Here is a 14,180-nt window from a genome sequence, read left to right as displayed (position 1 = left end):
GCTATGGACAATCTATAGTTTGCAGGGAGAAAGAACAGTTTTTATTATATAAAAGAACATGTAGGGCACTGGGCAGACCACTAGGGACAAGGGGGGTGCGTATTTATTTCATACAGTACTGTAATCTATAAGTGTACAGTATACTGTATGTATTGTGTTTGTTTACTTTTTTGAACTTGGCGCCGATCTCCGCCCCTGTGCGTCGTAACGTCGCAGGGAACGGAGATCGACGCCACACGGGACACTGTGTGGATCGAGCGAGGAGGTCCCGCTCGCTCACACAGTGCGGTGGCATCGCTGGATCCAGGGACAAGGTAAGCCAGCGCACGCTGCAGGCTCTGCATAGCTACCCCGAGCGTGACTCTGGGATACCGATTTTAGCACAAAAAATCCACCCCGAGTCACGCTCGGGAATACCGCCAGGGGGGGTTAAATACTTGGACAATGCTGGTCCACTGAAATGTATGTACGTATACCCTGATTGCATCTCAATAAACTTGGATTTTTCCGGTTAAAAAAAAAATATATCTTCTATGTATCCAGAGTACTCTATGAGAAAGAAATGTAAAAAAAAAAGAACCGTAGGCATAAGAAGGAAAGGAAATGGAAGTAAAAGGAAGTCACACTGTCACTGCCAGGCTAAAGAAGAAATATGTATATGCCCCGTATGAAAACTGCCAGTCACAGGAAAACATGTTCAGGTCCGCACTTTTCATGTTTTACTATGGAGCACACTAGCAGCTAATGACCCCTGCTTTCCTCTTTTTTTTGGTGTTTCAATAAAAAGAACCAAACTCCATGTGAACCATCAGACTAAAGTCTATAGAGAATTTGTTATGCATCATCTAGAACCATTCGCAGAGACCCCAAGGTCAAAGACGCTAAATCAAAGTCACATACAAGGTCAAAACACAATTGTCAGGAAGCCGGAAGCCCCGAGCAGTCTATTCCAGGTATACCAACTGTAATTGTATATTATCTTTGGAATATTTTTAGATGCAGAACATCTTTCAGAGAATTATATTAGAAGGTCACGGCAGTCTGTGCTTCTTGGAAATGAAATATTCACACAACATAAAAAAATTAGTAACAATACAGAAGTATGTCATTCTAAATATAAAACTTCCGCTAAAGGGAAAACGTCACGCTGTGGAAGGACTTCAGAAATATGGATAAAAATGAAATGATGATTCACGATTTGACCTCCTGCAGATTGCTTGCTTCTTTCTAGGATATTAAGTTAAAAGGAAGGGAGAATATCTGACATTTCACAGGACTGAAATCATACAGAGCCTGGCGGCTGCATGCAGCTTTATGGGAAGCAAGGATCTTCCAGTGGGAACTTTTTATGGACAGAGCTGGAGGAAGTAAAAAGATTTCAGCATGTTTTATGCTCAGCTCATTATTTCAGTACTGCTATATTATGCAATGTTACAAATACAATTTTACTAATACTGCCTATATATCAATAAGTAACTGCTAATACAGTATGTAGTGAATGAGCGCTTATATTAAAGTAAACTCCAGGAAAAAACGTAATGAATGCAGAAGTCCAGGCAAACAGCTAAATTCACGGTTTAAAAGAGAACCCTTGGAACTTGATAAATGATAAAAAATGATGCATATTATAAGGCTTGTTTCAAGGATATTCATGGGAAGGATTTAAAGTGGTTGTTAAGGCAAAAGGTTTTTTATCCTAATGCATTCTATGCATCCAAATAAAAAGCATTCTGTGTGCAGCTCCCCCCTCAGCCCCCCTATTACTTACCGGAGCCCCATCTCCATCCAGTAATGTGCACGAGAGCCTCGGCTGTCCGGGATTCTCCCTCCTCATTGGCTGAGACAGTAGCGAAGCGCCATTGGCTCCTGCTGCTTTCAAAGTCAGTGTGTCAATGAGGAGAGAGGGGTGCGCGGCCAGGCCATGGCTCTGTGTCTGATTGGCTTAGCCCGGGTGCCCCCATACCAAGCTGCTTGCTGTAGGGGCACTCAACAGGAGGGAGGAGCCAGAAGCACCGAAGAGGGACCCAAAAAGAGGAGGATCTGAAAGGAAAACTTCTGATCTTAGGCTATTCTATACTAAGTACAATGATTGTGATATATGTGGAAAGTTTGGATACCCTTCATGAAGGTATTTCATTCATGTACTATCTGCGGTTAGACTTCAGATCCAAAATGAAAGTGAACTGATGTGATCTGTTTATCCGACATGCCAAAGGTTACTGACGCACGTCCTTCTAAAATTAGTGCCGCAGTCCTGCTGGTGTCACTCTTCACCCAGATCAGGTTACCTGAACTTCTTGGATTTCTTACTAGCCTGGAAACAGCTACACACTACATAGTAAAGACTCAGACATTCAACATACAGCAGTCAAAAACAATGCCTTGAAATAAGGCTCAAGAATTTTTTCAGGACAGCAATATGGACACAACAGGCATATTATAAATTGGGGGGGGGGGGGGTGTGTTTCCAGCATGACCGTTCAACAGAAGCCGGTGGTTAGACCAGCTTCTGTAGGACAGTCAGTAGTACACACAGAGCTAATGATGACACTATTTTAATAAAAACAAAAAAAACAAACACATTACATCTAAGTACCGTTTTCCTAATTGGTATACAGCTGTCACATGACCCAGAACTTTCCCAGCCTGTCAGCAGGGAAACATAAGCAGGAGGAGCTTCTACTCCTCTACTGCTGGTCACATGTTCAAAATAAAAATAAAAAAACAACCTTGGGATACAAAATAAAAATCAATAAAAAATCAATAAACTATTTTAAGGGCCCTTTCAGACGTGCGGACCGTATGTCCGCATTTTTATCCATCCGTTGGGGATGAAAACGGGACATACATTGGTCCCTATGCGATTACGGGGGTGTCAGCGGATGACCATCCGCTGACACCCGTAATCGTCCGCCTCCGCAAAGATCCGATTTTTCGGACGGAAGAAAATCCTATTTTTCTTCCGTCTGCCGGATCAGATCGGATGAACACGGACATACGGTCCGTGTTCATCTGATAGGGAAGGGCGGAGGAAAGACAGGACGGTCTCTGCACAGTGTGCGGAGACCGCCCTGTCAGCTGCCAGCTCAGCAGGGATTTTACGGAGGATCCCCGCTGAGCTTTTGCGGACACACGGAGCGGATCATTACTGATCCGCCCGTGTGAAAGGGCCCTAAGTTGTCATACAAATATATATTTGAAATCAAATCTTTATTAATTTTGTGGAAAAAACATGGTGTGTTATTTATTTATTTTTTGCGCTATAAACAAAAAAAGACAGACAATTAAAAAAAATATATACATGTATTTTTTACTTTTTGCTATAAAACATATTCAATAAAAAAAATGTAAAGAAATCAAATTTCTTCATACATCTAGGCCAAGATGTATTCTGCTACATATCTTCGGTAAAAAAAATCCCAATAAGCGCATATTTGTTTGCGCAAAAGTTACAGCGTCTAGAAAATTGGGGATATTTTTATGTATTTTTTTTTTTTTACTAGTAATGACGGCGATCAACGACTTGTATATCGGGACTGCGATATTGCAGCAGACAAATCGGACACCAAACACTTTTTGGGGACCAGTGACAATAAAACAGTGATCAGTGCTAAAAAAAAAATATATGCACCGTCACTGTGCTAATAACACTGTCAGGCAAGGGGTTAACATCATGCGCGATTAAAGGGTTAACCGTGTTCCTAGAGCAGTGATGGCGAACCTTGGCACCCCAGATGTTTTGGAACTACATTTCACACAACGCTCAACTACACAGCAGAGAGCATGAGCATCATGGAAAAAGTAGTTTCAAGACGTCTGGGGTTCCATGGTTCGTCATCACTGTCCTAGGGAGTGCTTACTAACTGTGGTGGAGGGGGGGGGGGATTTACTGGGGGAAGGTAAAGATCTGTGATCCTGCTTGGTAGAAACAATCGGCAGGTCCGGATGGACATTGCGTCCGCTGGACCCGCTGATTGGCTCCCACTGTTTCCAATCTCAGCAGGAGCGTGTCGCAGTGTGCGCCCCAGACCCACAAGTGTCAGATTAAGTACCTACACAGAGCGGACCCCCTGCCACATTATATGTGCGCGGGGTGGTCCGCAAGCAGTTAAAGTACCTTTCAGGTCTTAGGGAAATGCTGCATTGAACTGGTAATTAATGTAATACTCCCCAACACTGGTGGTCAGTAAAATGTCCTCTTACAATAGTGGTCAGTGAAATGCCCTCTTGAATGGAAGTCAGCGTAGTGCCCCCTTACACTGGTGGTCAGCATAGTACCCCCTTACACTGGTGGTCAGCATAGTACCCCCTTACACTGGTGGTCAGCATAGTACCCCCTTACACTGGTGGTCAGCATAGTACCCCCTTACACTGGTGGTCAGCATAGTACCCCCTTACACTGGTGGTCAGCATAGTACCCCCTTACACTGGTGGTCAGCATAGCACCCCCTTACACTGGTGGTCAGCATAGCACCCCCTTACACTGGTGGTCAGCATAGTACCCCCTTACACTGGTGGTCAGCATAGTACCCTCTTACACTGGTGGTCAGCATAGTACCCCCTTACACTGGTGGTCAGCATAGTACCCCCTTACACTGGAGGTCAGCATAGTACCCTGTCAGAACATTTGGGGTTAAAAGAATACATATAAAGTTGCACAAGTATATTTTTCTATTGTTCCTATCCATATATATATGATGAACAATACTAAAGCCATTTTTGGATCTTATTCTCTCTCTAAGAGGTTAATATCAAGACAAAGATCTATACAGCGGTTTTCTGCCTTACAAGAAGGCATGGTTCTTCTGAATCTTTATCCCAGACCATAAAATAGAAGGTTTGACATCTGTAGATAAGGGTCTGATGAACACAAGCTGTTACAAGCTACACAGTGTGGTCTTTGTACGATGAGACCAATGGGGCTTATTCACAATCCCGGTGGAATAATATACTGTATCTTAAATAGTATTGTTTCTTTATAATGCCTTAACAATATATGTGTATTAGTAATTCATATATAAGCCTGTTTAATACATAGACATTACTGGGGTCCCAGGTATAAGATCCTATAATAACTTCAAAGTATTAGACTGCTTTGATCACATTCCGGCATTAGTTTAAAGGAACTTTCCAAGGCATGTGTGCTGATCATAAAACCTTATCTCAATCATAAATTTAGGGGTTGCCGAAATGTCTAGGTTTGTTGTCATATTGTTTGACATATAAAATAATTTATGGAGGTTTTTATAGTCCCAAGTCACAGGGGGTCGTAAGTCATGATTAACTCTGAATGACCCTAAAATTAGTAATTATTCCTTAGAGAGACCACTGCCCCCTACAGGTTAATATCGGCATGGTTCAAGATGGTCACCCACCAAAACATATTGTCATGTGACATCGCCAGTCATGTGATAGGGAAATACACACCCACTTCTTTGGGGAGATAAAAAGTGATTACACAAGACAGGAAAGGGAGATCTCTGGAAAAAGCTCTGTGGGAGATAGATGGCCGAGCTCTGGAGGGCTGATGGCTGGAAGCTGCTCTGATCTTAACAAGAAGACATTCTTTGCCAAATTACCAAGAACTGTCCACAGGCCATCTTGTCCTTGTGTTTTAAGAAGCAGTAGTAAGAGATCTGTTTGTCATTGAGAAGAGATAATACAAGGTCAAGGTTATGTCACTAAAAGCTAAAAGGTTTTAAATACGCCAGAATGATTTAAATAAGAGCTATGAATATACCTTGTCATATAATGTAAATATCACCTGAATTTTCAAGCGTCATTTATCTCTATTATAGAAGCATATCAATTATTTGTTGTAATACGAATTGTACCTGAATTTAATTTTGCACCATACCTTTGGTTAATAAATATATATATTTTAAATATTCATTTGTATTGCTTGTCCTCAAAATAGCACAGATAAAATAATTTTGATATCTTGTATGATAGGAAAAGTGTATATCTCCCAAAGCACAGATTTACATATTTTCATAAATATAATAATATTTTTATAGTTCAGAATAAATATTCTGATGGTATATGTAGGCTCTATGCCGAGATACGTCAATGGTTCTGACAACCCCCTTACACTGGTTGTCAGCATAGTACCCCCCTTACACTGGTCAGTGAAATACTCCTTACATAAACAAATCCAAGAAAAACGTGCAGCCCTAGACACTCTACTAACCTCAGATACAGAAAAAGCACTTAGATGGTCAAAAGCAAGATTCTTATTACATAGCAATTCTACATCCACTATGTTTGCCAGAAAACTGAACCAATCCACGAAACCTCCCCATACCTATAAACTAAGAAATTCAGCTGGCCACTTAATCACTCATCCTAAAGGAGTCATGGAGTTTTTTTTGAAATTTTATAAGAAGCTTCTATCATCTCCACAAAACACGCCAAAACAATCCTCGTCGCAATGGCTAGATGAAATCCCACTTCCCACTTTATCAACCCAACAGAGGGAGGCATTGAATGCACCCTGCACAGAATTGGAGTTAATCAAGATTATAGGTTCTCTAAAGACCTCCACAGCCCCAGGACCCGACGGTTTGCCTCAGTATTAATTCCGCATCTTATGAAACTATTCAACCACGTTCTACAAGGCAATCAATTCCCCTCTGAAATGCTCCTAGCGAATATGTCTCTTCTACCTAAACCAAACAAAGACCACTCATCCCCACAGAATTTTCGCCCGATCTCAGTTATAGACAACGACCTAAACATTTTTGGTAAAATACTAGCAGACAGATTGGCCTCAGTCATCTCACCCCTTATCCACCCAGACCAAACAGGTTTTATTCCTGACAGGCAGATCACGGATAATATAAGATTAGCTACTAACATCATCCAAGACTCCAACCTCCATGCAAGATCAACACTACTACTTAGTTTAGATATTCATAAAGCTTTTGATAGCGTCAGTTGGTCTTACTTAGACTCGCTACTCCCTAGATATGGTATAGGAGATGAATTTCTACACGGATTTAAAGCATTATACCACGATCCACATACTCGTATTAAGCTCCCCGGCCATAACTCTGAATTTTTCCCATTAAGCAGGGGCACAAGACAGGGCTGCCCCTTATCCCCTCTTTTGTTCGCTCTTGCTATTGAGCCCCTTGCTTGCGCCATCCGCAGTAATACCAACATCAAAGGTTACACAAAAGGTTTGAAAGATTTTAAACTAAGTCTCTACGCAGACGACGTCCTCCTGTTTCTCACTGACCCTTTACTTTCACTACCGAACCTAATCAAGACTTTAGATACGTTTCATGACCTCTCAGGGTTAGGCATAAATTTATGTAAATGTTCCGCCCTCCCAGTTAACTGCCCCCCTGATCTGACTGCCAGACTAAAGGAGAAATTTTCCTTTCAATGGACTTCAGATTCCTTCCGATATTTAGGCATCCTTATCACCCCATCCTACAAGTCCCTATACCAAAAAAACTACCCTAGATTACTTCAAAACATCAGAGATCTACTCAAATCATGGGCAGCATTCCATACGTCCTTTATGGGTAGGATAGTTGCCACCAAGATGGTTATACTTCCAAAACTACTTTTCTTCTTTAGAGCACTTCCTATCCTGGTCCCTAAGAGTGCCCTAGATTCTATACAAAGAGATATAAACAAATTTATATGGCAAAATAAAAAATCTAGATTTGGATATGCACTGATGTATAGACCTCAATCGAGGGGAGGGTTGAGTATGCCAAACTTATGGCTATACTACCTTTCTGCCAGATATACACAACTAGCACAATGGTATGCACCTTCCAATCATATCCCCTGGCTAGAATTTGAGGAACAATCTGTCCTACCGTTCCACCTCCAAGGCCTCCTATGGTCTAAATCTATTAAAACTCAAAGAATGGGTCAACTTAATAAAGTAGTACACCAGGACCTACTATTATGGCACAGACATAAACATAAGTTTAACATCTCCTCAGAGATCCCTCCCCTAGCTTCCTTCATAGGGGACCCTTTATTTACCCCCCCCCGACCTACACTCCAACCAATATTCTATTTGGAAACTCCTCAATCTATCTAACCTAAAAGCTTTCACTAAAAATAATACTTTTCGCACATTCTTAGATTTGCAAACAGAATATAAACTTAAAGATATGGAATTCTCAGACTATAATAATATCAAACTATTCTATCAAAAAAACTTCTCTCTCTCCCTCCAAACCCCCTTCACGATTTTTGAACAAATTTGTCTTACTTCACCCCGAGATAGGGGCTTGATATCTAGAATCTATAGAACCCTAAACGAACACAATTTACCAGACAAAACACACCAAATGCAGCAATGGGAATCAGATCTAGATGAATCCTTCTCCACTGAACAATGGGACAGCATGACTAACAACCTACGGAAATGCACCAAGACAGCCTCTATTAGGGAATCTGCCATTAAACTCCAATATAGATGGTACCTTACCCCTGACAGAATTAATTCATTCTATCCTGCAACCTCTCCCCTTTGTTTTAGAGGTTGCCCAGTACAAGGTTCCCTTATCCACACCTTCTGGGAATGTACACACCTCAAAAATACATGGCAACAGGTCAGTATCAAAATAGAACAGATAACAGGTAGAAGAATAGAACTCACACCAAAAATGTGTCTCCTTTTTTATCCTATTCCCGACATCCCTATAGCCCATACCAGGCTAATACATACCTTGCTCACATCAATACACTGGGCAATAGCTCTCAACTGGCGTTCAGCCACGGTGCCATGGGCCCAAATTATGGATCGTATGTTGTCCATCAAACTAGCAGAAGGCATACATCACACCTTATATGATACTATGAGCATATACGATCAGAAGTGGAGGCCGTGGGACCTATCTCTGTTGATCCAATGAATCATTTTATGAGTCTGCTATCCCCCCCCCCCTTTTTTTTTTTATTTTTTTTTTATTTCCCTCCTCTCCTTGCCATTAAACTAATTCATATAGTTCTTACATCACTGTACTATGCTGCCGTGCAGCCTTTTATACAAACCATAACCTATTCCTCTGCCTCTCGAATAAATGCTATGCATATCCTTCACTGATGTTCACTACATATGTATGTATTTTTGTACTTCTTGCCGATGTGAACTTAAACTGTATTGAGACTTATATTCCAATAAACCGTTTGTAAACAAAAAAGAAATACTCCTTACATTGGTAGTCAGTGAAGAAGGGCCCTCCTAGATGATGGTCACTAGGAAAAGAACACCTTTACAGCAGTGGTCAGTGGGAGAAGGCACCTCTTACTAATAGTCAGTGGGAAGAATGCTCCTTAGATATTTAGTGGAAAGTATGGCCCTTACATTGGTGGTAAGTGGGAAGGATATCCCACTTACAAATAGTTAAAAAGATAATTTAAGTCAGTGGTTACTTTTCTGGCAGCCAGAAATTGCCCATCGCTAAAGAAACCTCTAGCAATCTTTTGAGGAAACCTATTTGAGAAAGGCATTATAATCTCTGACCAGAAGAACTTTAAGCTTACACTGGGTTTGTGTCTTTGTTCACTGCTCTGGCAGGTAAATAGGGTGGTGGGGGAAAGAAGAAAAATATGTATAAGCAGTGTGGAAAGGAGAAAGAATTTACACAAGCCTTGCCCTGTGTGACAAAAGTTCACTTTCACAGCTTTTTCCAATAATGTTTGAAATGAATGAAACTCAAAACTTAGCAGCAAAATGCATTAGTCTATGGAGAGGTCAGATCTTTCTACTAAATTCTGTCCATATTCAAAGCATTGTAAAAAAAAGGGCATGGAGAGCTGGGCACTGCCATAAGGGACATTTAACAAAGCAAACAAGTTTTACCGTAGATCTGGAAAGGGTCCTTTGGCAGCTGGGGTCATGTGGCACCTTTGGGGCTAGTTTACACTCGCTTCAAAACATTGTTTCGGACACGCTTTGTTAAAGCTCTCTGGACGCCAGTCAAAGCCCCTGTCATTAAATAAAATTGTTAGCTTACAGTCCTGTTTACACCTTGCATTTGCTTGGTGCTTCAATGAGGCTTTGGTGGAGCTTCAATGAGGCTTCGGTGGAGCTTCAATGAGGCTTCAATGAGGCTTTGGTGGGGCTTCAATGAGCCCTTTATGGGGCTTCAGTGAGGCTTCAGTGGGGCTTCAAGCAAGGTTTGCCATAGACTTCTATGGAAGCTTTGAAGATGCTTTGAAGGACCACTAAAGCTACATGGGGTATAATTTTTGAAGCAAAGCAAATGCAAGGTGTAAACAGGACTGTAAGCTAACCATTTTATTTAAAGACAAGAGCTTTGACTAGTGTTCAAGGAGCTTTAACAAAGCCTGTCTAAAGCCATCTTTTAAAGTTTAAACTAGGCCTTACAGTGCTGGAGAACCAAAATAGGCACTGGTGTCAAGGGTGTGGGTACAGCCCATCACACCACAATCCACAGTAATTTAGTGCAATATAGCACAATATAGCAAATAATTCTCTCTATACAGACTGGCAGCTCTTCCTAAACTACTCCAAAAAAGCATTGACAAATAGCTGCTGGAACCCACTCATTAATACCGAGGAGACTGACACATAACACAGTCCCTATATTGGCCACTTTAACCCAGCTGACCACAGCTGAAAGATCAGGCAGTGCATTACGGTTGCAAGAAAAATAAAATCAGTCTTGCAAACTTCCACATTAATTACCGTATTTATCGGCGTATAGTGCGCACCCCTAAAGTGGACCCGCATTCCTGTAAAAAAAAGATTTTAGTACTTACAGTTTTGGTGTCTTGCGCGGCGTCCATCGGCAGCCTCGTCGGGTCCGGCGTCCGTCTGCGGCTTCGGTGGTGTCCTCCTCGTCGGGTCCGGCATCCTTCTGCGGTGTACTCCCCGCTCGATCCCCGCGCTGAGATTGAACTACTGCGCCGGCATATATCGAGCGCAGTACACTCGTGTATAGTCGGGCAGGCTCGGCTCCTCTCGCAGTCACATCCTGGACGTACAGGACGTGACCGCTAGAGGAGCCGAGCCCGCCCCACTATACACGAGTGTACTGCGCTCGGTATATGCCGGCGCAGTAGTTCAAACTCGATGCGGGAAACGGGTATCGGCGTATATCGCGCACCCACGATTTTGCCCTCAATTTCAGGGCAAAAAAGTGCGCGGTATATGCCGATAAATACGGTACGTAGCTAGGACCTCGAATTTGGAATCCACCTTGAACCTGTGGCAGCACTGGACAGTGTGTGCCAGCAGACAATGAACATACCACAACAGATATATGCTCTGTCAATGGATATAAACAGACAATGGATATAGAACTCTCCGCACACTCCAGTAAACAAGCCATTGTCATTTCACTTGCATATGCTTATGTGTCCCATCTCTATCGGTTTATTATCTTGTTGAACAAATAAGACAATTTACAGATGGATTTACCTTCCAAAATCTTCTGGAGACTATTCCTCATCACATGGATGTTCTCAATGCCAATAAATTGAAACTTTATGTCGGAGTAGTTGTCCTCGTTCTCATAGCCCTTCCCAGCTGCTCGGTTTGCCATGGCATTCAGCTATAAAAGAGACATCAAGGTGTTATTCTACAACAAGAAACAAAAAATTTTACAAAAAAAAAGCATTTGTGATATTCATTCAATGCGACTAAACTGATTGGCCCGGATTCAGAAAGAATCGCGTATCTTTAGGTGGGCGTAGCGCATCTCATATAAGCTACGCCCCTGTAACTTAGAGAGGCGAGTACCGTATTCACAAAGAACTTGCGCCCTAAGTTACGGCGGCGCAGCGTAAATGGGCCGGCGTAAGCCCGCGTAATTCAAATGAACAAGGCAGTGGGCGTGTTGTATTGAAATGAGCCGTGACCCCATGCAAATGAGGGGCCGAACGAACGGCGCATGCGCCGTCCGTGGACGTATCCCAGTGCGCATGCTCAGAATGAAGTTGCAAATACTCAATGCTTTCGACGTGAACGTAACCTACGCCCAGCCCCATTCACGTACGACTTACGCAAACGACGTAAACCACGTAAAATTCGACGCTGTTCCGATGTCCATACTTAACATTGGCTGCGCCTCATATAGCAGGGGTAACTTTACGCCTACAAAACACCATACGCAAACAACGTATATCAAGGCGGCGGGCGCAAGTACGTTCGTGAATCGGCGTATCTAGCTCATTTGCATATTCTATGCGTAAATCTATGGAAGCGCCCCTAGCAGCCAGTGTAAATATGCACCCAAGATACGACGGCGTAAGAGACTTACGTCAGTCGGATCTTGGCCAAATTCCGGCGTATCTGATTCTTTGAATCAAGCGCCGAGATACGACGGCACACATTCGGACTTACGACGGCGTAGCTGGAGATACGCCGTCGTAAGTCCTTTGTGAATCCGGGCCATTGAGTCAAATAAAAATAGCAAACCCTCCACTTTCATTGATTTAGAGAGCTTTTGCTCAATTTTGACTGCCCTGTTGCTTGACCACAACAGAACTTTGCCAATAGCTTCTGACCACACGAACCACATGAACCCATTCATACGTGTGCACCAACCCATCGACTTAATATGATTGCTTAGATTTATGAAAGGTTGCCCATATTCTAAGCTGATCTGGTCACAAAATGTGAAAAAATTGTGTGTGACACTTTGATGGATGATGAATGGCTTGTCTGGTCGCTTGTAACTAGATCAATAACCAATCACTGTGTATGGCCACTACACGATTCTCTGCGGACTGGACAAATCTTCATGTATTGCATACATTGAAGAAAAATCAAAAACCTTTACTATTACTGACCCACCTGCCTGGTGTTCAGGTTCATTTACCACTACTGCTCATACAGTGCTAAAAGGACATTTACCCCAATCCCAGCACACAAGAAATATATATGACCCCAGATCTCTTCTTCACAGTCATAATTTCAAGGTAATCTGCATTACCGAATATAAAATATTAAACCTTCTTCTACCATTAGTTCTAAAGGTTGTCACAATGTAGAGTATACTATTTCCTATCATCCGTGCCCAGTCTTGCCACAAAAAGTTAATCCAGCTCTGAGCAATCCTCTTTTCTTTTTTCAGTGAGATAAATGGACAAACAGTAGAAAACTTTTGTCTGTTCTTCCCCCTTACTGTGAGTGACAGGTTATTTACATATCTCATGCACTAGCCTGAGACAGGCATTCTTTTTTAAATTCCCACCCCCACTCCTTTTCTGAAGTCATGTGGTTACTTTTGTGGATTTTGACTGGATGTTAGTGATCATAGCAGAATTTAGTGTAAGGAATACACAAGAGAAAATGCATGTTGACAAGGGGAGTGTAGAGGAGGGCGGGGAGTCTACTGACATCACGACTCCACCCACCGAGCTCCAGACAACAGACCCACCCACAGAATCTGACGTTTTTTAGTTCTTATAACAGACGGAGGAGAGACATTTGACAGGTAAGGATACATGCAGGAGGCATCTATATCCTTATAGATCAGCACTATGGCAGTAGTTTAGAAAGGATGAGAGTGGTTTTACATCCACTTTAACCTGGCATATTTTTTAAAACCCAAGTAAATAATGCTTAATATATCAACATATATACATACACACAGTGGGCCGGATTCAGATAGGTTAGCGGATCTTTAGATCTCTGATTTACGTTACGCCGCCGCAAGTTTTTGAGGCAAGTGCTTTATTCAGAAAGCACTTGCCTGTAAAGTTGCGGCAGCGTAGCGTAAATCCCCCGGCCGAATTCAAATTCGGCGGGTAGGGGGCGTGTAATATTTAAATCAGGCGCGTCCCCGCGCCGAACGAACTGCGCATGCGCAGTCTGCAAAATTTCCCAGCGTGCATTGCTCCAAATGACGTCGCAAGGACGTCATTGGTTTCGACGTTAACGTAAATCACGTCCGGCCGTATTCGCGAACGACTTACGCAAATGACGTAAAAATTTCAAAACTCGGCACGGGAACGATGCCCATACTTAACATATGATACGCCGCACATACCCCTCATATAGCAGGTGTAACTTTCCGCCGGAAAAAGCCGAACGCAAACGACGTAAAAAAAATGCGCCGGGCGGTCGTTCGTTTCTGAATCGGCGTAACTCCTCATTTGCATATTCAACGCGTAAAAGATACGGAAGCGCCACCTAGCGGCCGGCCAGGAATTGCAGCCTAAGATCCGACGGTGTA

The 14,180-nt window shown here is 42.5% G+C and overlaps 1 protein-coding gene across 1 annotated transcript in view; it reads right to left on the bottom strand.

Annotated features, from left to right (window-relative positions):
* Nucleotides 1–14,180, bottom strand: part of MTMR7 (myotubularin related protein 7) — a 97,562-nt gene that overhangs the window by 50,117 nt on the left and 33,265 nt on the right. Inside the window, exon 7 of the mRNA XM_040334644.1 lies at nucleotides 11,420–11,552. Within this exon, the coding sequence (XP_040190578.1) occupies nucleotides 11,420–11,552 (133 nt within the window). The remainder of the gene's footprint in view (nucleotides 1–11,419; nucleotides 11,553–14,180) is intronic.

Source organism: Rana temporaria, chromosome 1 (assembly GCF_905171775.1).
Source record: "Rana temporaria chromosome 1, aRanTem1.1, whole genome shotgun sequence".
Taxonomy (NCBI): Eukaryota; Metazoa; Chordata; class Amphibia; order Anura; family Ranidae; genus Rana; species Rana temporaria.
Note: the sequence above shows the minus strand (reverse complement) of the source record. Positions and strands in the feature narration are given on the sequence as shown.